Source organism: Mesoplodon mirus (genome assembly GCF_964341445.2).
Source record: "Mesoplodon mirus genome assembly, contig: SUPER_14_unloc_1, whole genome shotgun sequence".
Classification (NCBI taxonomy): domain Eukaryota; kingdom Metazoa; phylum Chordata; class Mammalia; order Artiodactyla; family Ziphiidae; genus Mesoplodon; species Mesoplodon mirus.
Genome location: NW_028295795.1, coordinates 3444785 through 3463403, shown reverse-complemented (window position 1 = coordinate 3463403; position 18619 = coordinate 3444785). Strand labels below are relative to the sequence as shown.

Sequence of the window (18619 nt, the reverse complement as noted above, 5' to 3'; positions counted from 1 at the left end):
AAATATATATTGCAGATTGGTTTTCTGCAGTGGTTTTCAGTATTTCAACAAAAGTTCATGTCCTGAATTAATTTTATTTTGCAGGTTTCCCCATCTGGATACAACTTTCATATATTATACATTTCCCCCTTTTGGTTTATTTAAAACACAAGTACTGAGCACACCTAAAAGCACTAGTCAATGATAAGGTTGTGTACATTCAGCAGCCAAGTCCCTGCCCTCATGGAGCGCACATTCTCATGGACATCAATTTTGACTAGCTCATCCTTACACTTTTGTTAAAGCCCAGACCAAACTCTTTTCCTTTCTAAGTGCTATCTCCTAAGTGACATCTGATAAATGTCAAAGTTCTGAATGCAGCCCTTACTGCACCACTCAGAAGGGATCTCTGCTGTGTGCTCTGCTGAACACTAGGATCTGTTTAGCTACTGCTTCAACACCAACTAAGTTAAAATACTTTCTCTCCTATGAGACCTGACGCTTGCAAGAATTCACGTTGCACGTGAGTTTTTTGAAAACAACATTTTGTAGAACTTCTATCCTCTGACAGTTCCTTGATGTTCTTACCACTCTCGCTGCTTTCATAAAATGTGTCCCCAGTATGCATTTTGTGATGACTTATAAGATTGGAGCGCCAACTGAAGCTCTTACCACAGGTCTCACACTTGTAAGGCTTCTCCCCTGTGTGCACTCTTTGATGAGACTGTAGCTGTGAAGGCCGACTGAAGACCTTACTGCATCTGTCACATCTGTACGGCTTCTCTCCAGTGTGGACGCTTTGATGAAGCTGAAGACTTGAGGCCTGAATGAAGTGCTTCCCACACTCCCCACACTTATATGGTTTCTCTCCTGTGTGGACCCTCTGATGCATGTCGAGGTTCAGGCTCCACTTGAAGCCCTTCCCACACTCCTCACATTTGTATGGCTTTTCTCCAGTGTGGACTTTTTGATGGGCTTGAAGGTGTGAACTCCGACCAAAGCTCTTCCCACACTCTTCACATTTGAATGGTTTTTCTCTGCTGTGGACTCTCTCATGGGCCAGAAGATTTGAGGCCTGCCTGAAGACTTTCCCACACTCCTCACAATTATACGGTTTCTCTCCGGTGTGGATTCTGCAATGAATTTTAAGATCTGCTCTACGACTGAATCCCTTCCCACACTCTTCACATTTGTATGGTTTCTCACCGGTATGGATCAGCTGGTGGATCTGAAGTCGTGAACTCTGATTGAAGCCCTGCCCACACTCCTCACACTTGTAAGGTTTCTCTACACTGTGGGCCTTCTGATGGATTTGAAGATATGAACTCTGACGGAAGCCCTTCCCACATACCTCACATTTATAGGGCTTCTCCCCTGTGTGGACAACCAGATGAACTTGATAATGGGAGTTCCTCCTGAAGCTCTTCCCACACTCCTTACAGTTGTATGGTTTCTCTCCTGTATGGACTCTTTGATGTGCCTGAAGGTTTGAACTCAGAGTAAAGCCTTTACCACACACATTACGTATGTATGATTTCTCTCCAGTGTGGACTCCCTGATGGGCCTGAAGACTTGAAGGCCGACTAAAGCCTTTCCCACATTCCTCACATTTGTAGGGTTTTTCTCCTGTGTGGACCCTCTGATGAATGTATAGATTTGAGCTACAAATGAAGCCCTTCCCACACTCCTCACATTTGTACGGTTTCTCTCCCATATGGACTCTCTGATGGGACTGAAGGTGTGAATTCCGACTGAAGCTCTTATCACATGTGTCACATTTGAATGCTTTCTCCCCAGTGTGGACTCTCTGATGGTCCTGAAGGTGAGAGGCCTGACTGAAGGCCCTCCCACACTCCTCACAATTATAAAGTTTCTCTCCCGTGTGGACTTTACAATGAATAGTTAAGTGCTGACCTACGACTGAAGCCTTTCCCACATTCCCCACATTTGAATGGTTTCTCTACAGTGTGGACTTTCTGAGGAGTCTGCAGCTGGGAGCTCTGACTGAACTCCTTGCCACACTCATCACACTCACTGTGTTCTCCTCCCACGTGAACTCTCTGATGAATATGAAGAACCGAGCTGTAACGGAAGCCTTTTCCACACTCACTGCACGTATGAGACTTCTCTTTTGAGTGTAATTGCTGGTGAAGATCAAAGGTGGAGAGATCGGTGAAGGTTTCTTTACATTCATTACACTGGTAAGGTTTTTGTCCCGTGTGAATCATAGTATTCTGATCCAGTGTTGAAACCCTCGTGCTATCTTTTCTATAATCACTGTAGCCGTAAGGTTTTTGACCCTTGTGTACTCCATGAGCATCAAGGTGATGTGAAATCCAACTGATGGTGTCAACATCCTCTTTACACTGACACAGTTTATTTTTCATGGAAATTTGCTGGTGTCTATTCTGATAATTCTGTGACTCAGCCAATGAAGTTTTCCTCCAAGAATCCTGGGCTCTCAAAGTTGCAAACCTTGGATTTCCAGGACTACTGGGATCACCTGCTTTATCATTTAATATACGGTTCTCATCTTCAGAAATTTGAATAGAGTCCTGCCCCAATCTGGCAGGGGGAATCACCTTGTTTGTGGAACTGACAACTATTTATCATGGAGTCTTGGCATCTGGTTAAGTCATTTGAAATTTGTTGCCAGATTTGCCAGCAGGAAAGCTCTTCACGTGATCCTCTGTCTTGAACGGCCCTCAACTCACTTTGATTGTTTTCTTCTAGAGGGACAGAGAATTCAGAGATGTGGACACGTGAAAGCTTTGTTCAAAGATTCAAGATTTTACACTTAAGACACAGTATGGGACTTTAATGAACCTCAGGATGGTTCAGCTTATCTTTCGCACGACAAATGAAGTTCTCTGGTTTATATACTAACAGAAACCAAGAGATGGTCTGTTAAACTCCCAAATACTTAGCATTAATGAAACCCATTTAAAACCAAATGACTACTCGGACATACTATTTAAATCATCTTTCAAAAATTACATGTCATTCCTACCATAACACAGTATCAATAAAGACAAGCATTTTGCTGTGCTCACAGCTTTAACAGTGCCTAGCAGTTAGTCAGGGCTCAAGAAATGCATGCACAGGTGAACTCAGTTTGATTTCTAGGATTCTCTACAATTCTGAATCCCAGGTTAAGTTTGAACCAAGTCAGAGAAGCGAAACAGCTTTTACAAGTCAGGTATCAGATACAGGAAAAGGACTGGAAAGTACAGTTTGGCTTAAGTTGAAAGGCTGCACCCGAGGCGGCAGCACACCAAGGGGGTTAGTGCTGAGGAGGATATGAAAGGGGCTAAAAACCGGGACTGCCCCGGTGGCACAGTGGTTAATAATCTGCCTGCCAGTGCAGGGGACACAGGTTCGAGCCCTGGTCCGGGAAGATCCCACATGCCGCAGAGCAACTAAGCCCGTGAGCCACAACTACTGAGCCCACGTGCCACAACTACTGAAGCCCGCGTTCCTAGAGACCGTGCTCTGAAACAAGAGAAGCCACTGCAATGAGAAGCCTGCGCACCACAACGAAGAGCTGCTCCCACTCACCACAACGAGAGAAAAGCCCATATGCAGCAACCAAGACCCAATGCAACCAACAATTAATTAATTTTAAAAAAGGGTCTAAGAATCAGTGGGGTTAAAAAAAAGCATGAAGACCTATGCACTGGATCCTTCTCAGGCATTTGTGCTGCCTAATATGTTCCTCCACTCCCCCTGCCAAGCAGGAGTCAAAATGTAGAGGCTAGGGAAGAATGCTGTCTCTTTAAAAACAGCATGGAAAATTTTTGGACACAGATACATTGGTCTTTAACAAGAATGAGTTCCAAAGTGAAGAATGGGCTTTATGAGTGAGCTGGGAATAAATTCCATAGCCTGTGATAAGTATTGAGAAGAAACAGACTAGAAACTATTAAAGAATGATCAAAGCACTCAAGGTGACATTATCTAAAATGCCTTCTACAAGATACATACAAATGCACACACACACACACACACACAAAATGTTTGTACAGCTAACAAAGATCGATTTCTTATTAGTGAGGTGGGCTTTGGAGGAGGCAAATGGGACGCAGCGGGGCAAATCTTTTAAGGGAAAGGCTAACTCACCAGCTGGCTGTTTTCTGAGACCTGTTCTCCCCTGGTATAAGGGATAAGGAAATAGAAATTTCTTTCCTTCTATGGGAGGGTTACCTAAGAAGTAGACATAAGAATCCTCATTCACAACAGTATTTCCTCCCCAAATGAATTTGCTCTGCTACTGAGCGCTCAAGGAAAGTCACAGGGAAAGCATTTTACTCAGTTTGGTTATAATTACAGGTTCTGTACATATTTTTTGTGCAAGTTGATGAGGGCCAACTTGTACAGAAAGGCAAACACACACATACACACATCATGGGCACCTGAGAAGTTAGAATTAGGCTAGGAATTCATTTGAAGACAAAAAAACATTTAGCAATATCCCTTATTCACTCGGATTTGTTCACCGCCTACTAGCTATTTTCATGGAAGGCTAATTTCTCTATCCATTAACTCATTCGTTTATTCAAGAAATATTTAAGAGTTCCTGTCATGTACCAAGACTATGCTAAGCACTGAGGCTAGTGAGCAATAAACATATAACAGACCGAATTCCTCCTGCACTCCTGGATTACCCTCCAGTGGAAGAAAGAGAGGTGAGAAACAGGTGAACAAAATGTACATGAGTGAAACGCTTAGAGACAAAACAAGGCAGGGCAGAGAGAGTAAGAAAGAGAGGACTGTATTTTCCATAGGGTGGTCAGAGGACAGCCACCTCCTCATCTTTAAGGTGACTGACTGAAAGAAGTAGAGGCCTAAAAGATTACAGGTGAAAGAGTATTCCAGGCAGAGAGAAGGACCAGGAAAAGGCTCTGTGGCAGAAGCATCCTTTGCAGGTCTGGAAAAGATAGGGTAAGAGGGAGGAGAGGTGGTGTATTCAGGGAGGTGGTGGAGAACGAACAGCAGCCCACAGAAGGCTCTAGAAGCCACTTTAAGTGGTTTTTATTCTAAGTAAAAGAAGCCACAAGAGAATTTTGAAACAAGAACATAACCTGACTTAAAGTTACAAAAGATCACTTTGCCACCTAAAGAACAAACTGTGGGAGGAGAAGGGTGGCAACAGGTGACCAGTACAAAGACTATGCAATAATCCTGGAAAGAGATTTCCAACTGGGACCAGGTGATGGACAGCACAGGGCTGGTGAGAAGCAAAACAGATAGAGAGCTAACCACAGGAACTCACGGCTGCTTGGTTCTCACCTAAATTTCTATCTGGGTTGCTGAATTCATCAACCAAAGCCTCTCTTCTCTTTCTATATGTTTTGTATCTCGTTTGAAGAATGAGAACATGCAAAGTCACAAGTTAACATGAACGGGCTAGAGCGAAAGTTTACTAGAAATTTGAGTTCCAACTGCATATTCAAGGTATTGAAAGCTGTGTTTTTCAAACTTTGTATCACGACCCACTGAAGAAACAGCATTTATTTCACAACCTAGATACACAGGTAGAAAAGTATACATTACTAAAACGAAGCTTGAATGACCTATATCTAACCAATGTCTCTTTTCATGAAATCTGTTCCCACTGGCTCTCACACCACTCATGCCATCGCCCAGAGTTTCTGCTGCAATGTGTTGTACTCTTCCTAAGAAACTCTGATATTTTCTATACTATTTTATTTCATTAAAAAGTCACACGTAGGGCTCAGTAAATTGGCTTTATGATCCACTAATGGCAGGGAGGGAAATCTGAAGAAGAATACACAAGGTACAGCAAGATACTGCCGATTTACAGTTCTTTTACAAAATAATTGAAAAGGACCTGAAACACACTGTTTGGAAAGACCAGAGACATCCTCTCGTGTCCCACAGGAATTGCAAAAGTCTGGTCCCCAAACTCAGGGAACCACCTCAAGAGGCCCAAAGCCTTGAAACACCAAGGTCACAAAGACACTCGCAGAGAAAGGCTGTCCTCACCCACTGAGACCAGGTTCCCGAAGTGTTCCACCATCACATCCTGGTACAGCTTCCTCTGGGCCGAGTCCAGCAGCCCCAGCTCCTCCTCTGTGAAGGCCACGGCCACGTCCTTGAAGGTCACCGCCTCCTACGACAAACAACACCACCTCAATCTTATACCCAGTGGCCAGTGGAAGAGGGGCAGCCCCGAGGAGACGAGGAGGATGGGAAGTTGCTCCGGCTCCTGTGAGGTGTGCAGACTTCCCAGCACCCCCTCCTTCCATCCTGCCAATGCCACACACTGACTTTCCTCAGCCTCACTGGACGTGCAGCTATGAAAGAGAAAGCTTTGTGTGTTTACCTGGGGCTCTCAGACAACTCATAAGTAAACTCCCTAGAATTCTAACCACTGGATCCTGAACTAAAAAGCTTTCACTGTTTAATTATTATTGCCAAGTGCCCCAGAAACAGTTACCAATTTAGTCCTGGCAGTATTTGATGGCACCTGCTTTCTCACTGAGGTGGGAACCAGCTGAGAAGGAGTGTTATATGTGGAAACTAACCAAAAGGCCATGCCAGGTCTCTGAATGAAAACTCTCTCTTTCCCCGTTTCTGTCTTTCGCTTGAATGCAATACTCTGACTCCAGACCCTTGGTTTTCTGGGTGAGTCTGAGTTGGTTCCTCCTTTTTTCACAACCCCGATTCTTTATATTTAAAACAAAGATGAAACCAAGCACCTCTTTATACAATTGTTCTGAGCTGTCTATGCAGTGACAAGTGCTTTAAGTACCACTGGACTTTTTAAACTAAGGTCATGCATTACTCTGATTAGAAAAAAATATAAGATGGAAAAAGAAACAAACCAGTAAATAAAATACACAAAGGGTCTGACTCAAGCATGGGGAAGACTGAATCTAACTCTGGTCGTGAGAAAACTTCTAACAATACATGAGTTTTTCTGCGTGAAGCAGCAGTTTGATCCTGCTGTGCTCTGCCGTATTTGGATATTCTACCAAAAAACATCCAAGGCACCACATGTAAAACATACCTCTTAAATTCTGAATACCTAAACCTACTATGTTAAGGGCAAAAAGGGGCAATATTCTTCAGAACAGATATTTTGAGAAAAAGGTTAAATCAGGAACACTGTCACTGTAGTGCTCCTAAAACAGGAGAAGTCTTTAAACTAAATGTCTGTGCATAAAGAATAGTTTAAAGAATAGGTGCAGGGCTCCCCTGGTGGCGCAGTGGTTGAGAGTCCGCCTGCCGATGCAGGGGACACGGGTTCGTGCCCCGGTCTGGGAAGATCCCACATGCCGCGGAGCAGCTGGGCCCGTGAGCCATGGCCGCTGAGCCTGCGCGTCCGGAGCCTGTGCCCCGCAACGGGAGAGGCCACAACAGTGAGAGGCCCGCATACCAGAAAAAAAAAAAATAGGTGCATAAGTTTGCAGGAACATGATAAAGCAATTAAAAGTGAATGTTAGCTAGTATTAAATGAAAAAAACAATTTAAAACTGTATCTATGTTATAAATACAAATACACATCCATGAATACATATGATGAAGAGATTACAGAAATATAAAAGCAGCTAATTTGTAAGCAGGTAAGCAGTAGACTGGAAGATGTCCTTCATTTCCCTTAATTTTTCTTTTACTTGTAAAATAAAAAAAAATGATGAAATAAAACAAAAATTAAAACCGAAACCAATTAAATTTAACAGGAATTTTAAAAAAAGCACACATGGCACACTCAGGTCCTCATATGCTTAGACTCTCCTTGAAAGAGAAAACCCATATGGAACTATACCCAATATTTTGTAATAACCTATAAGGGAAAAGAATCTGAAAATATATGTATATATATGTATAACTGAATCACTTTGCTGTACACCTGAAATTAATACATTGTAAATCAACTATACTCCAATCAAAAAAAAAAAAGAAAAAGAAAAAAAAGAGGAAAACCTGTGTCCAACCTGAGTACAAAAATGGCGTTTTTAACAGCAAGAAAGGCAAGCTCTACTCACCTGGAATGTGCTCATTTTCTCTCTCCTTCTGGGGCAGTGCAGAGTCCTAGCAAGACAGACAGGGAAAGAAGAAGTCAAACTGGAAACTGGTTTAAAGAAAAAGAAGTCACTAACCCACGTGGTGCTCATTGTGAATTACCAAGGCTCCCAGTCCTCGGGGTGGCTACAGCTGATTATGCTTGATGAGCAGAGCCCCACGCAGATACCAGATGCCCCCGTGAACCCCCTCAGTGGCTGTGTGAGGAATGACCTGCCCAGCCATACACAGTGGCCCCCTCACAGTGTGCCTGCAGCTTCCACAGGGGTCATTCTTATTCTGGGTATGGGGTAAACAGAGACCATGTAAGTCAGAGTAGGTTTTGGAGTCAATATGCATGGGCTCTGATCAGGCTACGCCATTCACTAGCAGTGTCACCCTGGGCAAATTATTCACATCTCTTCGCCTCAGTTCTGTCTTCTGCCAGTAGGGGAGAACACGGGCATCCACCTCGTGAGATCGTCATAAGGTAGGAAGCTCTGAGAACACCACTGTCAGGGTTTCTTATTTCTTAGCAACTGCGGTAAAGCAGATGATATTTTAGTTAGAAATTATCCTTAGAGATGTGATTTCTACCAACAGAAGACTGTCAGACATGTGGAGGTCGTACGTTGTTGCCCTGTTATGTGAGAGTCTTTATAGACTTCTGAAAATCTCTGCTTGTCTTCCTGAAGATTTTGTGACTGCAACAATAATATTTAAATTGACATGGACAACTTTTTACAAAAGGTATAAAAATACGTTAAGTTTCTTTTTAAACAGGAAGTACCCTTTTGACAATTATGCACAGAGGTAAAGAGAACTAATAAAAGCCAGGATTCTGCAACAACAATAAAAAATAGTTTGACAGTCCATACCTAATTCAAATGAAAAAAAGACAGGAATCTGAATTGTAATTATATCATTATAAATATAGGAACGTTTAAGAAATAAATGGGAGACTTCCCTGGTGGTGCAGTGGATAAGACGCCACATTCCCAATGCAGGGGGCCCGGGTTCGATCTAGTACAAAAGATGGCAATGATTCCACTCCCCAAAGCTTGGGAGAGAGATATCTTCACAACTTCTAACGACCTCCATTTTGACTCTACACTTGCTAGCTGTCTTCTGCTCAATTCAGGATTCTGAAAGGGGCCCTGACAGTTGACAATAATTAGTGGGGGAATAAAATCATTGGACTAAGTAGGCCTTTGGTGAAGCCAGCTCAGTTTTATCTGTGACATCCAGCAGGGTCAATTTCCTCGGCCTCAGTTTCCAGAAAAGACCCTCTCTTGAGCTTCTCGAATTTTCACGTGCATGTGAATTACTGCGGGATCTTGTTGGAATGCAGCCTCCTGGACCCCCTACGCAGAAATTATAAATCAGAACGTCTCGAATGGGGCTCAAGGCTGGGCATTTCTATCCAAGTGATGCCAATGCCGCTGGTTTGTGGAACACAATTTGAGTAGCACTGCAGTGTAACATCAGTCCCACAAAAAACAGCCTCCACTACACAGAAACATACACAAAGAGTAACCAGACAAAAAGGCACTAAAACATTAACAACTGTTATCTTTACATCCTAAAGTTACAGATAATTAAAATTTTTCTTTATGTATATATCTGCATTTTTCCATAATGATTATGCTACTTCTATGATATACATATTATTTGAAATAAAATAAATGACCCAGTTGAGAAAACTATCTTAAACACTCATAAAATAGCCTAAACCTTGCTCTCAAGGTCCCCACAATTAAGTCCCAACCTCCTTTCATGATATGATTCTAGCCAGTACCCTATGCTCAAAGAGAATATACCAAAGGGATTAGCAAACTCAGCTGCTGGACTCAAACTGCCTGGGTCCCAACCCCAGCTCTGCCTCCTACCATCTGGGTGAGGATGGGCCAACAGGGTTGTGTTCCCTGCCTTAAAGTAGAGAAAACAGCAGTACCAATTCAGAGCCACCGCCTGATGGAAATGTGTTCATTTGCATAAAGCTTTTAGAATGGAAATTAGTGACCAAGGCTCAGTTATCATCCTTACCCATGTCTCATACGTTCTACAATTTATAGGAATATCTTAAGTAGAAGAATGCCAAGTCCTACTCACGTGGGGCTCTGCTGCCTCTTCCTCCGTGCAGTGCTTTTTGAGAAGCCAGGGCTGGGGAAGAAAAGGAGACTGTGAAATACCAGGGCTGTGTTTCCATCCCCACTAATTCATACCGCACCCCCTTCCGCCCCCGTACCAGCTAGAAGTCCTCTCCTTCCAAAACAGGCCAGGAGTCCAGGACAATTCAGCTTCCTGGGCTCACAGAATCCCGCTGCGAAATGGGTGCCTCCCGAATTAGCGTAGTATTAATACCAACAATGTATCAGGCAGTTGTAGACCTTTTACTTGTGCTATCTCGTTTCTCCTCACAACACTATATTAACAAGGCATTCCTTTTTCCCCCCTTTTACCGAACAGCAACGGAGGCACAGAGGAGTTAAGCAACTCACCCAGTGTGACGCCGTATGAAGCGGTAGGGCTAGCTCATAGGTGGGGGACGGGGTCAGGTTAGGGGTGAAGAAAACCGGGGAGACCCTCAAACCCCAGGAGGCACGACCTGAGCCCACCCCATCCCGGCTACGTTACCAAACGCAAAGAAGCTCCGCCCGCGGGACGTACATCACCACTCCAGGCCCTCAAACCTCCGCTTTTAGCCGCTCCTCCTCTTTCTCCCCAAATGAAAGGTCTGCAAAGGGGAAGCTTGAATGGGTCGTGAAGAGCGGACCTGAAACACCGTCACCAGGCAGAACATGGCTGCTACGTGTCCTCCTGGGGCGGAAGTGCCTGCGACTAACCCGGAACTCCTGGACCATATTTCCCAGAATTCCGCGGGTAAACCTTTACAGCGAGGCGTTACTGTAGCTGCAGTATATGGGGCTACACGAGTTTACGAGCTCTGGACTACATGTCCCAGAATGCAAGGGTGGGTGCGGGGGTGTCTACCGGCACGAGCTCTGGACTACATGTTTTCACTTTCCGGAATCCCTGAGAAGGTCTCAGGCCGTCTTGCCGTTCTACTGTGTAGGCCTCAGAAGAGTGTAGATTCTGTTCATTGAAAGGCGTACAAACTCAGTCGAATTTTGGACGTCTTCAAGAGGCTAAGCGACATAAAAGCATTAACAGCCACGAAGGCTTCCTGGTAAACCCCAAAGAGTTTCACCATTGGAATAAGGGGAGAAGGAAACTGGGCTTTCTTTGGCAGGGACTGAAGCCAAACGCCAAAACACCTCATTCCCTGAAATTGTGTAAAGGTGAACGTGTTTTGTTAGCATCTTACAACCCGTGCAGAAGCAAGGGAAAATCCTTTCTAGAGACAGACATCAACATCCTAGGTCTCAAGTTATTTCTGTAATTATAAAATCTGTGACATTGCTATTTGACCAAGTGAACTTTAAGGGGAAGGAAAAAGCATTACTTGACATACGGAGGGACACTTCACAGTCATAAAAGTTTCAAATTCTCAGAAACTAATAACTTCAGCTGATACTTTATAAAGCAAACATTGACAGAACCATGAAGAGAAACATTCAAATTCATAATTGGATCTGGAGATTGGAACACATACATAGAGGGAAATGTTGAGCCTTAAAAGCATATATTAAAGTAGAAAGGGGGGCTTCCCTGGTGGCGCAGTGGTTGAGAGTCCGCCTGCCGATGCAGGGGACATGGGTTCGTGCCCTGGTCCGGGAAGATCCCACATACCACAGAGCGGCTGGGCCCGTGAGCCATGGCCGCTGAGCCTGGGCGTCCGGAGCCTGTGCTCCGCAACGGGAGAGGCCACAACAGTGAGAGGCCCGCGTACAGCAAGGAAAACAAAAACAAAACAAAACAAAACAAATAAAGTAGAAAGGAAGTTGAAAATTGATTCAGAAAACATCCATTTCAGGAAATTAATAAATGAATAATAAAACTGAAGAAGGCAGATGGAAAAATATAAGATCAGATGAATGAAATACAAAAATAAAGTAGATCCCACACACACCGACAAAACAGAAATTAAAGAAACAAACAAAACAAACAAAAAAAGATCATCCATAGTATAAACAAAGATTTTTTCAAAAATGTGTTCCAAATTCTTTCAGGAAAATATCCTCCAAGAACTATTCCTGACTTAAGCCAACATAGCACACAGGATTTCTTTCCACTACAAGGAAAGTGAAATCTTGGATATAGCATGATGAAATACGGTAACATGATTAAGTTTTATTTATTCACCTCCTGTTCCCTATGGCACCCTCCACTCCCTTCTCTACCCCGTAAGCTACCATTCTAATTTGTTTGATGTGTTTTCTTTTGGGTGTGTTCTTGTGCAAAATGTGCACTTGTGTATATTTTCAATTCATATAAATAATATTGTGTCATAAAATTCATTCTGGTGTTTATTTCCTTCATTCAGGAGTATATTTTTAAGATTCACCCATCCAGGCTTCCCTGGTGGCACAGTGGTTGAGAGTCTGCCTGCCGATGCAGGGGACGCGGGTTCATGCCCCAGTCTGGGAAAATCCCACATGCCGTGGAGCGGCTGGGCCCGTGAGCCATGGCTGCTGAGCCTGCACGTCCGGAGCCTGTGCTCCGCAGCGGGAGAGGCCACAACAGCGAGAGGCCCACGTACCGCAGAAAAACAAACAAACAAAAAAAACATTCACCCCTCTATCTAATTTGTTTCATAGAGTTCCATTTTCTGCACCCACATTTTACCTGTACTCTTCCAACTGCCATGCCAATGATAATAAAATAAACATCTTCTTACATTTGTTTATAGACGTATCTGAGAATTTCTTTGGAACACATACCCGAGTGAAATTATTTCATAGCAAATATGTATACTTTAATAATATAGCCAGATTGACTTCCTGAACGGCTACACCAGTCCAGATTACCAAAGAGTTGCACGTCAGGTTTTTGTGCAACCACTTACCTTCATTTGGACGACTCATCACCGTTTTGCTAGTGTATTAAATGTATAGTAGTATCTTGTTTTAGTTAAATTTCTCTGATTTCTAATAAGTTTGATCTTTTCTTCAAATGCTTGGTAGCTTCATCTATAAGTGTCTACTTAAAACTTTTGCCCCATTTTCTAATGTGGATGCTGTCTTTTTCTTCCTCATTTCTATTACATATTCTGATTATTAATACCTTTTCAGTTTTACCAATTACAAGTATCCTTTCCTAATTGGGCACGTGTTTCTAAAATTTTTCTATTGTGTTCTTCATGGAATAGAAATCTTTAATTATAAGATAATAAACCAATAATTTCTTAACATCTGTGCTTCTGAAACTCCTCAGGTGAAAAAATATATTTCTACCTTTTAAAAATTAACTTTCTAGACTTATCTTTCACATGTAGGTCCTTTAAATATTTTGGAGTCTATTTATGTACATTTTATTACAGGGGATCCACTTTTATTTTTCTCCAAGAGAAATTCTTAAAAATAGTGATATTCATGGCTTGAAGATTCAATATTACAAAGATATCAGTAATCCTCAAAATGATCTATAGGCTCAATCAAACCCCAATAAAAACATCAGCATTTTTTCCCTTGGAAATTGATGAGATGTTTACAAATATTATGTGGGAAAGCAAAGAGCTACAAGAAGAGCTGGGGGCTTCCCTGGTGGCGCAGTGGTTGAGAATCTGCCTGCTAATGCAGGGGACACGGGTTTGAGCCCTGGTCTGGGAAGATCCCACATGCCACGGAGCAACTAGGCCCGTGAGCCACGTACTGAGCCTGCGCGTCTGGAGCCTGTGCTCCCCAACAAGAGGCCGTGATAGTGAGGCCCACGCACCACGATGAGGAGTGGCCCCCGCTTGCCACAACTAAAGAAAGCCCTCGCACAGAAACGAAGACCCAACACAGCAAAAATAAGTAAATAAACTCCTACCCCCAACATCTAAAAAAACATAAAAATAAAAAATAAAAGAAGAGCTGGGACAATCTGAAAGAAGAATGAAAAGAAAGATATTAGTCACATTAAACCTTACTATAAATCTACAATATAAGATAGTCTGGTGTTTGCTCAAGGATAGACAAGATAATAGACATCAAAATCCATGTTGAAACAGACATTATAACAACGTGTAAAAAGAAAACACTGCAGGGAGCTCCCTGGTGGTCTAGTGGTAAGGATTTGGCGCTTGAACTGTGGTGACCCTGGTTCAATCCCTGGTCAGGGAACTGAGATCCTGCAAGCCACGCAGCACGGCCAAAAGAAAAAAGAAAGAAAAGAAAACACTGCAGCAGAGAGGGGAAAGAACTCTTGTTAATACAGTTGATCCTTGAACTAGGGTTCAAGGGGGTTAGGGGTGCCAACCCTCTGCTAAGTTGAAAATCCAAGTATAACTTATAGCCAGTCCTCTGTACGTACACGGTTTCTCCATAATCGGCAATTCTGCATCTGAGGATTGAACCAACCTTGGATCGTGTAGTAGTGCAGTATTTACTATTCAAAAAAATCCTCGTATAAGTGCACTTGTGTAGTTTAAACCCATGTTGTCCAAGGGTCAACTATTGGTTCTCAGTCAGCTGGATATCCATATGGGAAAAATATTAATCATTACTGCATAGGATATAAAAATATAAATTCCAGAAGATCTGCAGACTTAAATTTGAAAAGTAAACAATGATGCTTTAGGAAAGAAACGTAAGATAACAGCCTTTTTGCCTTGGAGTAGGAAGAATTTCTTAAGACCAAAAAAATCACCAACTGTGAAAGAAAAAATTGAAAAATTGGACTATTTCAAAGTTAAGAAACACCGTAAACCCAAACGCAGCACTCTTGGGCCAAAAGTGAGAGAGATTTTAAAAACATCTATGGAATAAAAGACTCAGATGCATCCCTCATGCCCATGCATTCTTCAAGGGTCAACTGTATCTACCAAAGTTGAACATATACCCTATAACCCTTTGGTTCCACCCATAGAAATATCCCTCAAACAAGTGCACAAGGCACATTCTAGATTGCTCACATCACCACTAACTGTGATAGCCAAGAATGGGGAAGTACCCAATACCCACCAATAATGGGATTAATAAATAGATTTTGATATGTTTACACACTGCAATAATATCCACCAATGAAAATGAATCAACGGTATCCACTCCCATCAATATGGATAAATGTCATGGATATACTGTGGAGCAAATGAAGCCAACACAAAATAGCACCTATTACATGACTCCATTTATATCAAGTACAAAATAGGCTAAGTGAATCTACACCATTACAAATTAGTGGCTACCATATGGAAAGGAAGGTTACTAGAAAGAGCCAAAAAGGGATGCTTCTAGGGTTTGGGGCTTGTCCTGGTCCTCCAAGAACTAGACGGCAAAGTGCTGAGAAAGACTTTAATGAACAAATATTTCATTAGGGGAAACATCGGAGAGAAAATGGCAGGGAGCTCTGGAAGGCTGGCAGAACTATCAGCGCATAGTGCAAGTCTGACCCTGAGTGAAGATTTGGAAGAAAGATTTGGTAAATCATCCGAGACTGCCTTGTCATCTACGTAAAATCCTTCAAGGCTGTCAGAGTCCTTGAAAAAAGGTCACTGGACAGAGGAATCCTGGTCTCCAAGAAATGGCCTGCCTTAGGATCCCTGCTGTGCTGACTAGGAGCAATCAGGGGCAAGGCCGGCCTCCAGGCAAACGTGGTGATGGATTTAAGAGCAGCAGCTGGGACCTTTGGCCAGTTATGCTCCCTGTGGTCATAACTGTGAAACAGGAGACTCTCAATGTGGATGCTTCCTTGTGATAAGATCTGGTTGTTTATTTCTGTCAGAAATAATCCTGAAGCAACGTTGCGTCCTTCTCAGTATATCATACCCCAGAGATCTAAAATGTTCGTTTGTTCTGTTATTGATAATGTTCACCTCTTGGCTAAGGTAGTGTTCACCAAATTTATACCTACTGTATTTCTTGTTGTGATCAATACTTTGTGGAGAGATATTTGGGGTTTTGTAGCATCCTGCTCCTTGTAAACTTTCAACCAGTAGTTTTATAATTCATTGATTACTCTTGCCAGAACCTATCATTACTATGATGGTTGTAAATAATGATTTTTACATTACGTCATTCCTTCTATATGTTTATGGTTTGGCATTCTATTATGAGAGCCCTTCCTTCCCTCCCTTCCTCTTTTTTTATTCATATTCTGTATGATAATTATTTATTTTAGGGTCAAATTGCTCAGATTTACCCAGTGTGAGTCTCTTCAAGCTGGATCTTCTTACACGTCCCACCACTCTTTCCTACTTTCTGGCACAGTAAATTTTCTCCAGGATCATTCTACACTTTCCTTGCTCCAGCCCTGAAATAGAAACGTGGATATACATGCTTATATACATGACATACACATGTGTGTGTTTGTATATCCTCGCACTTCCATATCTACTTCTGTAAATACCTAGCACGTGCACTCACTCCCTCTCTATCTCTACAGATGGGTGGACGGATGGATGGATGGGTAGACAGATCTGTATAAATAACTTATGGTCAGACTTCCATATCCGTGGTTCCTCTGTATCTGCAATTCTGCAACCATGGGTTCAACCAACCACAGATCATGTAGTACTGTAGTAATTACTATTAAAAAAAAAAACCCTGCATATAAGTGGACCTGCCCAGTTCAAACCCATATTGTTCAAGGGTCAACTGTAACTTGCTAAATAAAGCCCTTTAACCAACTATATTAAAAATACCACCATTGGTCTGCGTATGGAATGCCATCCAAACCTGCTTTGTCCTTACTGGTGCCACATCCAGAGGGTCCTCTGCTATTATGCTCAGTTCTCTCCTCATGTGCATCTTTTCAACAAGAGAAACTTTTTTTTTAAACCTCCACAATGTAGGTATATCCACTTTTGTTTCTAGCTCCAGGATTTTCCCTCTCCCTATTATGGATCTGTAGTTAAAGCACAGCATAAATAATAAAGCTTCAACTGTTGAAACTCATGAATTTTTCTGTGTATGCAAAATAATCTGAGAACTGTTTTGTTTTTGAAATTGGCTTCCAGAGTTCATACCATAATTTTGATCTTATATGCCTTATGACAATATAGAACAATCATATGAGGTCTTAACTGCAAGGGATAATTATTTAATACTTTTTCAAATTCTATTAAAATAATTTCCTGCTTTGGCAATACCCACTATTCAATGAAAAAAATATAACATGAAGTTATAAAATGGAAAAATATCACAAAATGCTCCTTGCCTAGGAAAACCACTCTGGAAGAGTATCCCTTTACACATGATCTTATGCATGTACACATACATGTGTGCACATGCACACATACACAAACACTAACAAAGATTTATGGTTGATTATACTATGAAGGCTACAATCTGTGACCTCTCAAAGCCCATATTGTGTATCTCCTGCGATTATGATATGTCATAAATTTTTAAAATAAACTTTTTATTTAATTTATTTATTTTGGGCTGCATTGGGTCTTCGTTGCTGCGTGCGGGCTTTCTCTAGTTGCAGTGAGTGTGGGCTACTCTTCGTTGCGGTGCGCGGGCTTCTCATTGCAGTGGCTTCTCTTGTTGCGGAGCACAGGCTCTAAGCACGTAGGCTTCAGTTGTTGTGGCACACAGCCTCAGTAGTTGTGGCACACGGGCTTAGTTGCTCCACAGCATGTGGGATCTTCCTGGACCAGGGCTCGAACCCGTGTCCCCTGCATTGGCAGGCGAATTCTTAGCCACTGCACCACCAGGGAAGTCCCTGTCATCATTTCACCGGCTTCAGATTAATATAGGAATCTATCAAAACTCAAATTCTTACAGCTGTACACTAATTTCCATTAAAAAATTTAGTGACATCATTGATGTGGTGTTCATCTTTTTGGTATTTTAATCTCACAATCAATAACTTCCAATTATATGATTTCTAAATCAAAGAGATCTAATATATTCTGATATATATACTCCTTTCCTGAAACCATGCTTTACTGCAACCAATAGGGAAAAGCACATAAATGTCAGTCTTGTCTCAATAATACACTGGATAATTTTATCAGATTCCTACAAGTTTTCTGGGTATTTGCCTCATGGATGTGGGGGAAGAATATGGCATAGCCCCTACCTGAGAACTTTAGAAGAAATGCTACAATAATTAGAAGGCAAACATTCCAAAGTCTGGATGAAAATGCAGAGAATTAGAAATCAGTAAGTTCAAGGTCAACTAAAAATTTTTTTTTCTAGGGACAAACAATTTTTGTGACACTTTCAAAGTGTTACAGTAAACCCTGCCTTAATATTGACAGACAAAAAATCAATTGTATACTATGCAGTTACTGTTGTTGCAAAGTTAATCATGTTTTTTCACTCTGTACCATCAGAAAAAAAAATCACAAGGTAGTTCAATTTCTACTGAACACAGTCCTTGGAAAACTAGACGGGGTCTCAAATGACCACCCAACTTGAGAACAGAGGCTGCGGGAGGCAAGGAGCCAGTTGCGATAGGCTAATAGCATATTAATATTGAAGATTGGGGGGCTTCCCTTCCCTGGTGGCGTAGTGGTTAAGAATCTGCCTGCCAATGCAGGGGACACGGGTTTGAGCCC

General features: G+C 42.2%; 1 protein-coding gene across 1 annotated transcript; it reads right to left on the bottom strand.

Moving 5' to 3' along the window:
* Positions 1-5950: 5950 nt before the first annotated feature.
* LOC309816129 (zinc finger protein-like) lies at positions 5951-10811 on the bottom strand (the record flags this gene model as incomplete). The annotated part of the gene is made up of 4 exons (XM_082646796.1): positions 10645-10811; positions 10120-10170; positions 7992-8037; positions 5951-6112 (listed from the first exon to the last, which is right to left on the bottom strand). The coding sequence occupies exons 1-4, from the start codon at positions 10677-10679 to the stop codon at positions 5951-5953; spliced, it is 294 nt and encodes a 97-aa protein (XP_082502922.1). The 5' UTR covers positions 10680-10811.
* Between the last annotated feature and the right edge of the window lie 7808 nt (positions 10812-18619).